General features: G+C 42.8%; 1 protein-coding gene across 1 annotated transcript; it reads right to left on the reverse strand.

Moving 5' to 3' along the window:
- Window positions 1–207: 207 nt before the first annotated feature.
- TMEM254 (transmembrane protein 254) lies at window positions 208–9,447 on the reverse strand. Its single transcript, XM_074999417.1, has 4 exons — window positions 9,149–9,447; window positions 5,535–5,638; window positions 5,067–5,126; window positions 208–1,199 (listed from the first exon to the last, which is right to left on the reverse strand). The coding sequence occupies exons 1-4, from the start codon at window positions 9,239–9,241 to the stop codon at window positions 1,079–1,081; spliced, it is 378 nt and encodes a 125-aa protein (XP_074855518.1). The 5' UTR covers window positions 9,242–9,447; the 3' UTR covers window positions 208–1,078.
- Window positions 9,448–15,172: the final 5,725 nt, after the last annotated feature.

Genomic DNA, 15,172 nt, shown 5'->3' on the forward strand with positions numbered 1-15,172 from the left:
GACCAAATTAAAGAAAAACAGGTGGAATTTTAACCAAAAATGTGGGTGAAAACCATTTATCGAAAGTCTGGGAAAACAGTTCTAACCTAGAACAGGCAAAGACTTCTATATATTATGTAAGTAAAGCAGCTCTGCTGATGAGGAAGGAAAACACCTATCAAAAAAAGGCTGTTCTGTCTTAATGCATATTGCCAGCAAGTGTGGTGAGGTTTTCTGTGGGTGGGGGTGGAGAGGAATTTTACTTCTCAGTTCGAAGCAAACTGAACACTCGATATAGATAAAGCTAAGATTTTTGTCACAGATACTTTTAGTAAACAAAAATTCACGGAAGCCAGTGAAACTGTCTCTGACTTACGCTAAAAATAGGTGTAACAAAATGAAGGGAAAAATGGTCCTGCCCGCACCTCTCTGGGGTTCCCTTGCTGCCTACAACTGTAGGATTTATTCCCCAGCTCGAAGCTCCAGAAGTCCCCACTATACAACACTCAGAGCTTCGGTGTTTCTCCTGAGCTGGGGTGGGGGCCAGTATCAACTGTGGCCCAGAGCTGCATTGGAGCATTCTTCCACCCCCACACCCCCACCTCTCACACACACATGCATGCACCACTGCTTTGGCAGTGAGGAGCAGGGTTCAGCCACCCCAGGGCTGAAATCATGGAGATTGCTGGAGGTCACTGATTCTGTGAGGTCTGCAACCTTTATGATTTAAAGCTACAATTTTGTCCAAGAGGTACCAGAATCAGTGACCTACAGAGACCTCTGTGACAAATGTCTAGTCTTAGACAGGCCATCAAAGAACCAACTGAATGCGGTGATATCTGACCTCTGACCCAATCTGCACTTAATTTTGCACACACAAAATGATCTATTTCCATAGTAATTTTTTTGAATTCGTGAATCCATATCTCAAACCATATATTTAACTGTGATTAGCACAGGACTGCCTTGACATGAATGCATTGGCTCATACAACAGGAAATGTATTCTAGATCATTCACAGCAACTAAACACAAAGCCTATCCACCTTCTGAGAACAAGGTTGAAATAGGTTAGCCTCATTTGCCTCTTTCCCAATCCTTTATCTCTGCTTCTTAGGCGAAGGCTTGTAAATCAGCAGGTGGAAGAGCGAAGCCATGCCAAAGGCGCAGGTTTGGATGAACCATTGATATCTAACAGAGTTATCGGTGATGCCTTTGGTCCTGCAATAAAACAAAGTCAGATTTTTATTTAAGTTACTATCACTTTCAATAAGTGGACTGTGAAATGGATCTAACACATCACTGATGATACTGACTGATACTTACAGCTCACAGCACCTTTGAGGGATGCTTCACAATGAAGCTCAATTTTTACCCTCCATTTAACAGTCCTCAGTAGCACAAACAAAGACATGTTAACCTCAATCACTAGACATGTGTTTTGGTGACATTTAATTCAAGTTATTGATACCTGAAGTGTTAATATTATGTACAGTCTAAGGTAGTCTCGTTTCCTGTATATACTGAAGTGCAAAACTAGCATGCGGATATGAGACATTTGGTATTAATATGCAGTAATTGTAAAGTACAGTATTGCTAAGCAAGTCCCTACATGATAGTTTCTTCATGGATTTTTTGATGTGGAAATAGACTGATGGTCAGTGGCAGCCTGGAGAACAGACGGCAAACTATACATTAAAAAGTTACTCACTGATCTCCTTATCTTACAAAGCAGGAATTTCAGGAGCTGTGGCGAGTTAAGAACATGAACAGACAAGACTTAATGGCAAGAACAGGGATCACAGTTCTTAAACCGTGTGAAAACTCTTTCACAGGGAACAGCTGATTTGTATGTCAAAAGTTAGTTAATAGCTTCTACAGAAACAAACAGACTAATGGCCCTCAGCGATTTATGCCAAGATTTCAGACTACATTGCCAGTTAAAGAAATGGGCTGGCCAGTGATAGCCACCTCAGAACAGTACTCTAGAGTGTGGGAGGAACAATACTAACTCAGATCCACTGAGATTACACTAGAGTCATTTGCTCAACTGTCTTTGAGTTAACATAGTTTGAAAGTTTTGTACTGACAATACATTTTTAGGTAACTTTTAAAAAGCTGTTGCACATTTAACACTAAAAATGGAGATCTGGGACTCAAAAGATACAGGACTGGCCAACTATTTTGGGCATAGCACAACAAGAAAGGAGAGGTGGTTTGATGCAGTTTTGCTGCCTTACACAGTCTCCCCATGGTGGGAGGAGGGGAAGCTGCACTCGGAGCCACAGGCAGGAGCTAAGGGTGGCAGGCCCAGAACTGCAGGGGCCAGGAGCATGGCAGGGAAGCAGCAGGGGTTGAGCCTACTCCTATCCCACTGGCGATGGTGGGCAATGGAGCAAGCCAGCCCCAGCATGCTCTGCTCCCTGGCATGTTGCTCAGAGAAGGTGCTGTAGGGAAAGGGTTGGAACAGCCCCCTGCACTCAGGGGTGGCAGGAAGCTGAGTGACACATCTGGGAGCCAGTAGAGCAGAGAGGGCTATGGTTGGATCGCTCCGTTTCCTACCACCAGTGAGTGGGGCTGGACCTGACCCCTACTGCTGGTACCAGGCCCCCTTCTAGTGCCCTTGGCCATGTTGCTCATGGGAGCAGCTTGAGGGAAGGGGTGGAATGGGGTGCGGGAGGAGCAGAGCAGGGATGTGGACTTAGGTAAAGGTGGAGAGTGGGCCAGATGAGGGTGGAGCAGGGAGTGTCCCAGACCCTGCAACCCCTAGAAGTGTGTCTTACCCAGGAAAGCTCATTACCTAATAACATTTTGTCTCTAAGGTGCTACCAGACTGCTTGGTTGTTGGGGTTTTGTGTTTCTGTTTTGTTGGTTTTTCTGTGATGCTACGGACTAACACCGCTAACCCCACCTTATATGTAAAATAAATTAGTCTATTTCTCCCTCTTCATAGCGCTCCACACTTCAATAAATTTAAGTATTTCCTGTAGAATGAAAAATTTGAGGTCATCAATTCCAGGACACAGTCCTGAGGCAGGACTAAGTAAACGTTGACTAGCCCTGACAGGTGTCAACCTGCTTTTAAAAATCTCCAGCAAAGGAGATTCCACAACCTCTCTTGGAAGACTATTTCTGATCTTAACTATCTTTACGGCCAGACAGTGTTTCCTAATATCTAAACTGAGTCTCCCTTGTTGCTAATTAAGTCCATTACTGCTCATTCTACCTTCAGTCAACAAGAAGAATTGATTAGTGTTCTCTTGCTATAAGAGTTGGCTACCAGGTTTCCTTGCTCAATTTTCTTTCCTCTCTAGATAAAACATGGCCAGTCTTTTAGCCCTGCCATATAGGTCAGCATTTCTAAATGTTTAATCAGCTTTGCTCCTGTACTCTGGACTCTCTCTCCAATTTGTTCACATCTCTCCTAAAGTGTGGCACCCAGAATAGTATGCAGTATTCTGCTGAGGCTTCAACTATGCTGAGGAGAGTAGAATAATTACTACCATTGTTTTACACACAAAACCACTATTTTTAACACACCTCAGAATACTGGCCTTTTTGCCACCACATCACACTGCTGTTTCGTTCATTTTGTAACCCCAGGCCCTACTCAGCTGTACAACCAGGCAGCCATTCCCAATTTTGTAACTGTACATTGCATTCCCTCCCCTGCCCCACCCCCATTCCCAGTCTTAAGTGTTCTTGTCTCTTTCTTGAATTTTTTCTTATTGAATTCAAAACAATTCTCCAGTATGTCACGGCCCCTTCAAATCTTGTCCTTTAAAGTGCTTAACCACTCCCAGGTATTATCAGCAAGTTTTATAAGCGCACTCTTTACTCCATTATCGAAGTCATATCTAACCAAGGATAGATCCTTGCAGGATCCCACTAGGATCACCCTCCCAGGTTACCAGCAAAACGTTGCTAACTTACCTTTTCAACAGTTGTGCACATGCATTTCTCTATGTACTTATGACACTGTCATGTGAGACTGTCTAAAACTATTACTGAAAATCCAAATAGGCTCTCCACAGCTTCATCCGCATAAACAGAACTATTGGCCTTGTATATCTTTAATGCCTGCTTAAAGAAAAGCCCCTAATATACTCTTGGTATGTGAAGAGATGTGCTGGGACTTGGGTGTTGAGGAGACTAACACGCTCTATTGGGCCAGTTTAGCACTAACGAGGAAAATCGCAGAGCTCATTCTTCTTGAAGGGGAAGGAGCTTAAAAAAGGAAAGGGCAATGAAGAAGCTATTCCACATCATAGGCTGCTGACAGAGTGCATGGGTGACCATCCCATTTTCAGCTGCCCTAAGTAGAGGAGGGGCAGAAGGAGGGTCCCACTAAGTGGGTAACAGCATCTTATAAACTAACCTCATAGAACTGAATGCAGCAAGTCTACCTGTTTTCACCAGGACTCTTCTCTTCCATAGGGGAAAAAGCAAAATGGAAGGAATGGCAGGTGGAGAGACAGACAGGGACAGGTATTAAGAGCTTGTGTTCTCCCCCTTCCCCAACATTGATTTATTCTACCTACTGATGACTCTTTTCTATGGCACTCAGCACTTGATTTGGGAAGATTAATTAATAAAATGTCAAACATTAATTTCATCAAATACGTGGACCGATAAAACACTTCTTCAATAACAATTGACATTTGCACATAGGGAAAGTAATTGTGTTGCTTGAGAACTTGGTTTAAATAAAGGATATTTATTTACTTTGTGCATTTGAGAATGAGTATTAAGGCTGTAGTTTTTAAATCTCAATGCTATTAATTATAATACTGATACTTTTCAATTCCCCCACAACTGAAAGCTTAATTTGACGTTAAAAAAAAAAAGCTTAAAACCCACATTTTCTCAATTGTAACGGTCTAAATCTAATAAGCATGGCAGAATTTACTTTTTTCTTTTAATGGCTAACATATCAGAGGACAGATGGAAGGATGAACCCCCAGTTCACTTAAGGGTCTGAAATTAGGTTCCTCAACCCATATTTACATTTTTTTAGTTTTTATGGGAAACATGAAAAAAGCCTAAAACGGAGCAGAATTAAAAAAAACCTACACATACACAACTTACTTGCATAACTTGATAGTGTACAGTGCTTCAGTTACATGAATTGACCATACAATCCAAAACCTGGCAAGAGAATCATACACTTTAGTTTTAATGTTGTTGAAAATTAGGACATCTGTCACCATAATGCAAAAATTATTAAAAAGAACAGACAAGCTAGATGTATGCTTTATTTTTAAGACAACTTTTTTTTTAAATTCTAATGGCATATTTGAAAGGCAGTTGGAATTCAGTTCAGAGAAGCTGCCTAAGGACAAATTATGATGTTCGGGTACAGTGAATCACATAAAGCTCTTGATATTAATCCAAAACTTTTCATAATGTGTTTGCAAAACACATTTTCACCTACCTCCACCAACGTGAAACATAAGCCATTAAAATGCAACAAACTATCAAATGTAATTATGGAATCTTAAGAAGAGGATAAAGATGGGAAATAGCAAAAACATTAGCTTTCCAAATCCAACTTACCCACTATATAGCAATTTGGGGTGGTTGTCTATTAAATATTTAGTAACATGACCAAGTAGTCCCAGATTGTGGTAGGGCATCACTGAAGGTAAAAACACTGCAAACTAAGAGAAACATAAAATTTAGTCATCCCAAAATTCTTACATTAAAGGAGAAAATGTTTAGCTTGAGCATTTCAGTTTAGTTCCTTGCATCTGTCCTCAAATTTGCCTGCTGTTAAACTATACATGTTGATTTCATTTACACGATACTTTTTCACCTTTTACTCATTTCTTCCCCATATCATTAACTTGATGGCTACTAGCCCTGTAAAAAACTGCAACAAAAGAGGTGGTCTTAAGCTGGGGGTTCCAAGAAAAACATGCATATGACTGCAGTTCTTGTGGTAGTTATATCAGGAGTAGGGGCTGAGGAGATGGAAAGGATCTGTGGTGAATGCACCAAATAAATCGCTAACAGACAAGAACCAAACATATTTGATAGGTATGATGAACTCTGTGGCATGAAAAATTCAAATTCTAACTTGTCAAGTTGTGTAACTGCTGATTACACACTTAGGACGTGGGAGAAGGGAGGGAAAGCATAACAGCAGTGTCCTGAAACAAGAGCTTTCACAATGCCTGAATTGTTCATGTGCAATACATTTCCCCCAAGTCCATGGATGTTTTGACAAGGAACTGGAAGGTAGGGACATGGGGCCATAGTAGAAAGGAAGCATTTAGAGTGAAATACTGGAGGAGAATGAGGATAGGTAGATTAGCATATGTCTACCCCATAGCCTTGTTTCAAAACAAGCTATTCCAGCAGGCTGCTTCATACACAATGCATTTCAAAATCGCGATTAACTATTTTGAAACATAGTGTCTACATACCATAAAGCCTATTTTAAAATACAGCCATTGGATGCACTATGGCTTATTTTGAAATAGGCTCTCTTTCCTGTCTTAACCAGACTTATTTTGAAATAACTATTTTGAAATAGGTGCTATTCCTCATAGAATGAGTCTTGCCAATTTCAAAATAAGCCAACCGCTATTCTGATATAGCAGTTGCATTGTGTAGACACAAGGATACTTGTTTGGAAATAACGGATTTTATTTTACAATAACTGCTGTGTAGACCTACCCTAAAACAAGCAGGCAGGGACTAAAATTATTCAGTTTTGGGACAAAAGTGAATATTTAAATGGACATGATCAACTTGAAACCTACTAATTTCAAGCAGAAGTTGAAAAGTATTTTCTTGAACCACTCCAGGCAATCTTAGGAATCTAACTTTCTTAAAATAATTCATGCCTCTTGCTTTGGTAAGGGCTCACATATGCGCCAAACAAAAAAACACAGGTGTTTTAATCTGTAATCCAGAATTCTCTTGTCCAGCAAACTCCGTAATCTGGCATGATTTTAGTTAGCAAGATGACCATTTATTATGTATGTGGCCAAGTTCCTCCACCCCTGCACTCTCCGATTTGCTCACCTTGATTATCTTTTTCTGATTTGTCCTCCTTGCTTACTGTTTTTGGTTCTCTGTGCCTTAAATATTGACTCTGTTCTGGTCTGGCTATTGTCTGAAGAAGCGGGTCTGTCCCATGAAAGCTCACCTAATAAACCATTTTGCTAGTCTTTAAAGTGCTACTTGACTGCTTTTTGTTTTGATGGTCCCATAAAGTTTGTTTACAGCTACCAGGCCTGGCTCTCCATGGTCTGTGATGTTTTTTGTTGTAATTTACCCCTAAATGTCTTCTAAGAGCCCAGTAAGCAGTGAAAGTGTTGGTAATGTGCTAGAAAATATTCAAGACGTAGCTGAGTTAGTATCCTAGGAAGAAAAAACAACAAGAAATCCTGTGGCACCTTATCGGATGCTAGCGGCCGATAAGGTGCCACAGGACTTCTTGTTGTTCTAGAAAATATTGACTTCCTATCATCCAGCAAATTCTCTTGATTGCCACCAGTCAGGTCCTGAGGATGCTGGACAAGAGAGGTTCAACCTGTACTACAAAGAGGAATCTGAGAAACAGACCATAACTGACTGTCAAGTGCACAAACTTGTTTTTCCCTCTAATCTCTTGAATAATTTTGGATGTTAGCTGTAGCAGTAGCCACTATCCATTTTTTAAGATTGGTTAGTCACTGTGCCCAGACAATCCATAGTCTCTGCTGAATCTGACAATAAAAGTCCAAAAGGTAATGGTACTTGCTGTTGACTCAGTGAAACTGACCCACCACCATTTCCCCCTCCCACCCGATAATTTGATGATCAGTCTTTTTTTGGTTTCTATTCACAATACACACTTCTGCCTCAGCTTCTACGGTGTTGAAATGTTAAAGTATTAGAAATCTGTCTTCCTTTCTGTACATTCTAAATTTGCATTACTGGTGCAATGCTTTGCCTTTTCCTATATTTAAAGTGGTGCATTTCATCTTAACTACCACCTAGACCCCCACTCACTTCAGAATTCAATTCCATACTACCCTCATTTTAAAAAAGATTTGATGCATGTGCTTCTCCTTAGTGCACAAGCTTGTCTCTTTCATTCTTCTGTTAGAATGAATGTCTTTTTTTTTTTATGTACAAAATCTAGCCCCTGTTGGCTCTGTATGTGCTTCATTATTTTAATGCAAACTGGTGGTAATATTGGTTCAGCTCTCCTACCATTAGACTAGGACAGACGGCTACAATACACAAGCCAGCCAACGTCATCGTTTGCCTTTATTTGGCATAAGGTCACTCTAAGCAGGTTTAGCTGTCATGGCAGCAGGAGCTTTGAGTGCACTGCTAGCATCGGGGAAGTTGCTCTCCCCTATGCAAGAATGGGATTTTTTTTTAAATAAAGTTACGACAATCCCTACTGCATACAAGGATTATGTAGGAGATGCTATTGATCTGCCATTCAGATATCTTTGTCAACTTCCTCATCCCATGGCAAAGTTGCTTTCTGATTATCTTTTTTTTTAAAAAAAAGGCAAGCAGTCCTGTAGCACCTTAAAGACTAACAAATTTATGTATTAGGTAATTGAAATTTGGTGGGAAAGATCCACTTCAAAGCTCATAACCAAATAAATACATTTATTAATCTTTAAGGTGCTCCAGGACTGCTTGAGGGGGTTTTTTTGGGTGCAGGGGCTTTTTTTTTCTTTTTGGATGATGCTGCAGCCTAACCTGGCTCCCTGTGAGACTCTCTGCTGTTACCTTCTACAAAAGGGGGTTTATATGCACTTGCACAAACAAACCAGGGGGTGGGAGAAAACAGCTACCCCTAAAACAACTGCTCTTAGTGTGTTTTCATTTTATCACCTGATGGGGGGGGAAGAGCTCCCACAACACCCCCCAGCATCTATCACCCATCACTCACCTCCCTCTGCTACCCATCTCCTATCCCCCCCATTCCCTCCTTCTGACCGCACCAGCTACCTGAACCCCCCCCAGTCTTACCCAGAACCTTTTGGCTCCTGCCCCACTGAAAACCCTAGTCCTGATTTCCCCCAGGAGCCAGGCCCCAGTGCCCCCTCCCAGATCCTGCACCCCCCCAGCAGCTAGGGCCCAGCACCCCACCCTCCGGCCCTGCCCCCGCAGCCCCAGTGTCCCAGCGCCCCCTGCGGGGGACGGCTCTTTACCCCGTAGTAGGTCATGGCACTGATGATGAGGCCCATCCAGAAGATGCTGGTCCGCCGGAAGTAGCGCTCGGGTGCTTCGGGGGACGCCGCCATGTCGCCGCGGGGACCGCTCACAGCACCGGGGAGGTCAGCGGACTATGACAGTCTCACCTGGGCTCCCGCGGTAGGAGTTCTGCGCGGGGCGGAGCTATTCACGTCAGTCAGGAGCCAAGCCCCGCCCCTGGAGAAGCCCCGCCCCTTTCTGGCTCGGACAGCTCAGCCCGCGCCCCGGAGCTGGCTGGAGCGTTGCGTGTCTCTGCCAGGCGGCCCGCTGACGGGGAGCGCGGGGGGGGGGTCTGCTCACCGTGACGCCCGCGGGAGTGCTGCCCTGCAGCACAGCCTGGGCGTGGCGCAAGGGGGAGCTCTGCGCAGGGTGCTCATCCAAAGGCTCCTCCTAACAAAGCCGCTGACAGAATGCGCGGGCGACACACAACCGAGCGTGCACTGGTTGTACTTCAAGTCGGGACCCTGCATACCTTTCTGGCTCTGGGACGTACGCTCCTTGCCTCAGTTTCCCCCTTTTGTGAAATGGGCACAGTCACAGCAGTGCTGTCTGTGTCAATGAGTTACTCTTGGTACAAACACCACCTTTTAGAGAGAATGTTTGTCTGTACACTTGCTATTTTTTTTGTGCTTCCTGGCTCCAGCTGCTGCCCAGCCGTACCATGTGTCAGGAAGGCTGTGCTGGGGGTTGTGCTTGCCTAACGTGCGGAGAAACTTCTCAGTGGTTTACATTTGTGTGCGAACCCCTCTCCCTTCCCCACAGGCGCCACGCAGTTTGGGTGTTTCCCGCGCTCAGCCACAGCACGTGGGTAGCCTCCAGCCCAGCCTGATAAAAGGATGTGGCTGCCATTAGCGTGTTTAGGGCTCCAAGGGAGAGAGAGAGATTCTGGGCTTTGCTGCTGCTTTGGGGAAGTCTCCCCTGGCGGTTAAGATACTGGGGGCTTTGCTGCCATGGGGAAGGACCAGCTCAACTGGCCCCCCCCCCCGACTACTGACACCCCTGTTTGCCCATACAAGGCCTCGCTACCACCAGGGAAAAGTCTTCCCTGGCAGCTAAAGGGCTTGCTGTTGCCGACAAGGAAGGAACAGCTCAACTGATCATCCACGGACACCCACGCCCCAGCCCATACCTGGGCTTGCTGCTGCCTGGGAAGAGTCTCCTCCAGCAGCTAAGGGGCTTGCTGACGCCAGGGAAGGAACACTTCAACTGGCCGCACATTGCACCCCTTCTTCACCCATACCGGGGCTTGCTGATGCCGGGGGAGGGGAGGAACCAAAAATTCTTTTTCTCCTGCACTTTTCTATGCTCTTTCTTCTAACTTTAAAAAAACAGTCTGGGACCCCGCATTAAGACTCCCCCCAACACCACTATAGCATATGGGGAAACCAACAATTCTTTCTTCCTATCTTACATTCCTCTCAAGTTAAAAAGCATTCCGGGCCCCTGCATTATTTTCAGGGATCACATGCATGCAATCATCAGCGGATGTCCAGTTGAGACTAAAGTCACTGCACCCGGGTTGGCAATGTAATGTGTGGGGAAACCAAACCTTCTTTCTTCTAATTTTGAGTGTGTCTGCATTATTTCCAGGGATCGACATCTTTTCAGGGAGCGGGAGGGGAGTGATGAAAATGCAATGGGGGAAGGTGACATCAAGGCCAGGGAGCATACCCAGAATGCTACGGGGATGAGGGAACTGTGAGAGAGCTTCCCACGATGCACTACTGCAACAGTCAATGTTAGCCAATATGTGTGTGGCAGCAATGACTCAACTTTGTGGGGAGCATGATGGAAGTGAGAATGGTCAAAATCAAACATAAATTCCAGTATTAGAAAATTGATGTAAATAAATTTTATTTTTATCTCAGATGCAGCCTGGTTCTAAGTAGGTCTTTGGTGTTCAAAAAGGTGTGTTTTTTTCAGGGGGATAACTAAAGCAAGTCAGCTAGCCCACTGTGAAGTCTAGCAGAGACCAGCCTCCATAGAACTTACTGTGATGCACCTATGTAACGTCAACTCTGGGCACAGTGTTAACCTCGCCTGGATACAGTGCAGTAAAAGCTTGAACTGAACCACCACAAAAATTACTTATGCTTTACCTCTACTAGGTTTTTACAGCAAGATAACAAACCTGCATGAACTAATTTCCTCTTTCTTTAAAAAATCATTGGCAATTAAAACAAAGCCTGAAAGTTTGTTGGCCTTAGAAAATTAAAGGCGCAAGTAATCTTTAGCTGTGAGGCCCAGCTGTTTTGGGCCCCAGGGCAAGGTGGGAGGAGGACCTGGCTCTGCGCCCCAGAACAGTCAAGACTGAGGGCAGAATGAGGGGGGTCTGCCACCCCCCTCCCCCCACTCCATCACAGCCATGCACAGCTGTGGAGCAGCTTTGCCCGGGCACTTCAAAGGGGTCTGAAGCACTGGCTGCCACTGCTAAAATGCTGGGTCCAGGGGCAACTGACCCCTTTGTTCTCCCTGCCCTCCCCAGTTGGTGGGCCTGATGTTTACAGCCTGGAAAGGGGGGAAATGTGTCTCCATTGCTATATAATGCACAGCAACTGTTTTATCTTTCTGTTGTTCCATATCGTGTAATCTGCAGTTCACATTTAGGGAAGTAGATAGAATTTAAGGCTGGAATGGATCATTTGGCAACATCAATGCAGAGCATAGCTCTCCCTGAATGAGACTGCAAAGAAAAAACATGCACCCTAAAATCTGCTTCTCTTAAGAGGTTTCTGGGTTTGCGGGACTGACAAATATCAGTGGCTAGCTGTTTTCACAGTCACTGAGGCCATACAGTACCTACACTACAGTAACTATACTGGCATAGCTAGGGTACTGCTGCTATGCCAGCATAACTCCCATACTGTAGGCACATTTTTGCATCATCAGAAGGATTTTTTCCTGTCACTGACTACCACCTCCTCTAGGCTTTTTCTACATGGTTGTGTTGTTACAGCTGTATCACTAACAGGTGCTATATCTACACTACAGAAATCTTTTGAAAGATGTCCTAGAAGATCTGTTCCAAAAGAACCTCTTTCGAAAGAGTGCATCCACACACAAAAAAGCGGATCAAATGAGATATCTGCTCTTTTGAAAGAAAGCATCCACACAGCCCCTGCTCTTTTGAAAGAATGGGCCAGGGATCGAAAAATCAGGCACCATGAGAACTGCTCTTTAGAAAAAAAAGGGCCTGCAGAGCATCTACACATGTCTTCTTTCAAAAGGCGCTTTTCCTGAAATGGAAGTAGAAGGGCGCTTTTGAAAGGAGCACCACTTTCTTTCGATTTAATTTAGAAAGAACACTTTTTGCATGTAGACACTCCGTTGGATGTTTTGAAAGAGCCCCTTCTTTTGAAAAATATTTTGAAAGAACTTCCTAGTGTAGAAGCAGTCAGGCAGTGTATCCAGTGTTTGTTGGCTCTTTTGGAGACAAAATACTTCACTCCCAAAGAGCAGTGCTCCTATCCACAAAGTGCTTTGTATACCAGCACTTGTTTACCCAACTTGTGTCTTTCATAGGAGTGTCATGTTAACATCTTATTCAATTTCTGGTGTAGACAAACCAGAATAGTCCTAGTGATGGTAGCTACATCAACCAACACATTCGTCCATCCACCTAGGTACATCTACATTGAGGTTGACCTGACAAAGCTATGTTGTTCAGTGGTGTGTTCTTTTTACACCCTGAGCCACATAGCTCTGTCAACCAAAGTTTTAAGTGTAGATTGGTCCCGAGTTTAAAAACTGAGTGATAATGCTTCTTCCAGTCCTATGGCTACTACACTACTACTCATTTTATGCAGTGTGTACAACATTAAATTAATAATTTAAGGGATAGCCCTGTTAGTTTGTAGCTTCACTAATAATAAGCATGTTAAAGACTAACAAACTAATTACATAATGAGCTTTTGTGGGCAAGACCCATTTCCTCAGATTTTAGGAAGTGAGTCTGAGGAAGTGGGTCTTACCCATGAAAGCTCACTAGGTAATAAATGTGTTAGTCTTTAAGGTGCTACAGGTCTCCTTGTTATTTGTCAACATTAAATTAGTCTTTCAGATTTCTAATGCTAAAGGCATGTTTGTTGTTCCTAGTACAGTGGAAACCCCTTTTCTCTCTCTGAGTTAGACACATTGGCTTAGCACTATCTGGGAACACAAAAGGTATTTGTCCGGCAGTCTGTCACTTGTGTTTTGTGTTCTTGATAGATGTCAGACATGAGATAGTAGGAGGCAGCATTTCTTCTTCTGTGTCAAGAGGTTGCTGGAGGAGAGAAGAAGAAATTTATGTTTTAAGAGTTTAATTCCATCTAAAGAACATTTTGGGAAAACCCGAGTTTGCAGGATTGTGCCCCATGTTAGGAAATTATATTGCTGCATCCAACCTGAATTGAGTTGAAAGGCTAGGATAGATGAGACAGAATAAGTGTTTATTAAGTGTAAGTTCTGCAAGGAGATGGACTTTAAAAAAAGATTTCTATTACTTCCAGTTAAATAAAAAGTGAAGCTGTAATGAAGAGCTGTTATTAAATAAATTTACTGTGATTCTTTTTAAAAATAACCTGCCTCACAATTATATTCCTCTTACAAAAATGTTTTCCTTTGAATTAATGGTTGGTTAAAAATCATCTCTGCTGTTTAAGTTTGAAGATGAGACGAATAAAGCAAAAATACTACCCTTTTTAATTTCCTGCCTTACGTCACAAAATTTACAATACTAGGTACAACGGCCAAAATTTAAATTTAAGTGGTCAAATGTTCAAAAGTATTGAGAAATATATGAGACTGAAATAATTGGAAAAACAAAACGATATGTTCCCCTCAATATGTGAATATATCTACACTGGAAAAAAAAAGTGGTAGGTCAAGTTACCTAACTAACTTGATTTGGCAAAATTGGGTTAAGTTACTAGTGATGACATGACAGATCACCTTTGAACTCAGGTTTGCAAGTCAAGTTAAAACCTATAGGGGACCATGAGAGTTGAACTCCAGCTGCCTAACTTAAGTTCAGCACTGGACTGCCATGTATTCATTTCCATTTTAACCCCAGATAGCTAAACCAAGTTCAGAACACCTCTTTACTTACAGTGTAGACAGGCCCTGTGTATTGTAGTGGATGTTCTTTGGACAGTGGAAATGATAGCTGTATTTTGTCATACATGAATGATTAATGTTATTAAAATGTGCTGGAAAATTCAACTAGTTATTTGGGATCATGCTTGAGCTGTGATTGTGGGTTCACAAAACATGGCATGGATCTCATTAGCCAGATCAGCCTCAGTTGTAATGTCATCTTCACAAAAATTCAGGATTAAATTCTTCCCATATATAAGTGCAGCACTCCCATTGATTTAAAAAGAAATTGAGTATGCATGTAGGAGAGCAGCATCTGGCATTTAATTTGTACCAGAATCCCATATGCTTAATATGTGCTGTATACCAGCCCATGAGACATAGGATTATCATCATGTTATTTTTTCTTCAAAACAGGAAATGAAAAGAAATATATACACAAGGAATCCCCGTTGCAATTCACTGCCTCTGACATTTGCATGTTCTACTAATTATTAAATCCATGTTTACAGTAGAATGACTTCGGAGACCTGGTTACAACATGGTTCCAGTCTGCAGTGTAGATGGCATTTTAAAAATGGTTTGTAATTGGGGTTGACTGATGCATGATGGAAATCAGTTAATAATACTTCCAGTACACATGTTGTGTTTCTCTCCAATAATAGACTCCAGGTTCATCTATGCTTCAGTCTGGAGCTGTTATTTGCACTCTGGGTAAACATATACATGCTAGGTTTGATACAGCTAGCTTATTAAAAATACTGTAGCTGCCATGGCATGCTATGCTTGTATTTTTAGTGCACACACTTCATCCAGCGTGGTTCTCGCACATCTACCCATGTTGGCAATTTCACTGCCAGCTTTAAGTGTGCACCTGCCCTGAGAGTATCCTGTTGTTGTCTTTA

This window comes from Carettochelys insculpta, chromosome 7 (assembly GCF_033958435.1).
Source record: "Carettochelys insculpta isolate YL-2023 chromosome 7, ASM3395843v1, whole genome shotgun sequence".
Lineage (NCBI taxonomy): Eukaryota > Metazoa > Chordata > Testudines > Carettochelyidae > Carettochelys > Carettochelys insculpta.

What these genes read in the sequence shown, in the direction of transcription:
- TMEM254 (XM_074999417.1), bottom strand. Translation starts at nt 9,241, where the DNA reads ATGGCGGCGTCCCCCGAAGCACCCGAGCGCTACTTCCGGCGGACCAGC. An exon ending in GTGCCATGACCTACTACGGG is followed by an intron (nt 5,639 to 9,148) that starts GTAAAGAGCCGT and finishes TGTTTCTCTTAG; the next exon opens with TTTGCAGTGTTTTTACCTTC. An exon ending in TACACTATCAAGTTATGCAA is followed by an intron (nt 1,200 to 5,066) that starts GTAAGTTGTGTA and finishes GTTTTATTGCAG; the next exon opens with GACCAAAGGCATCACCGATA.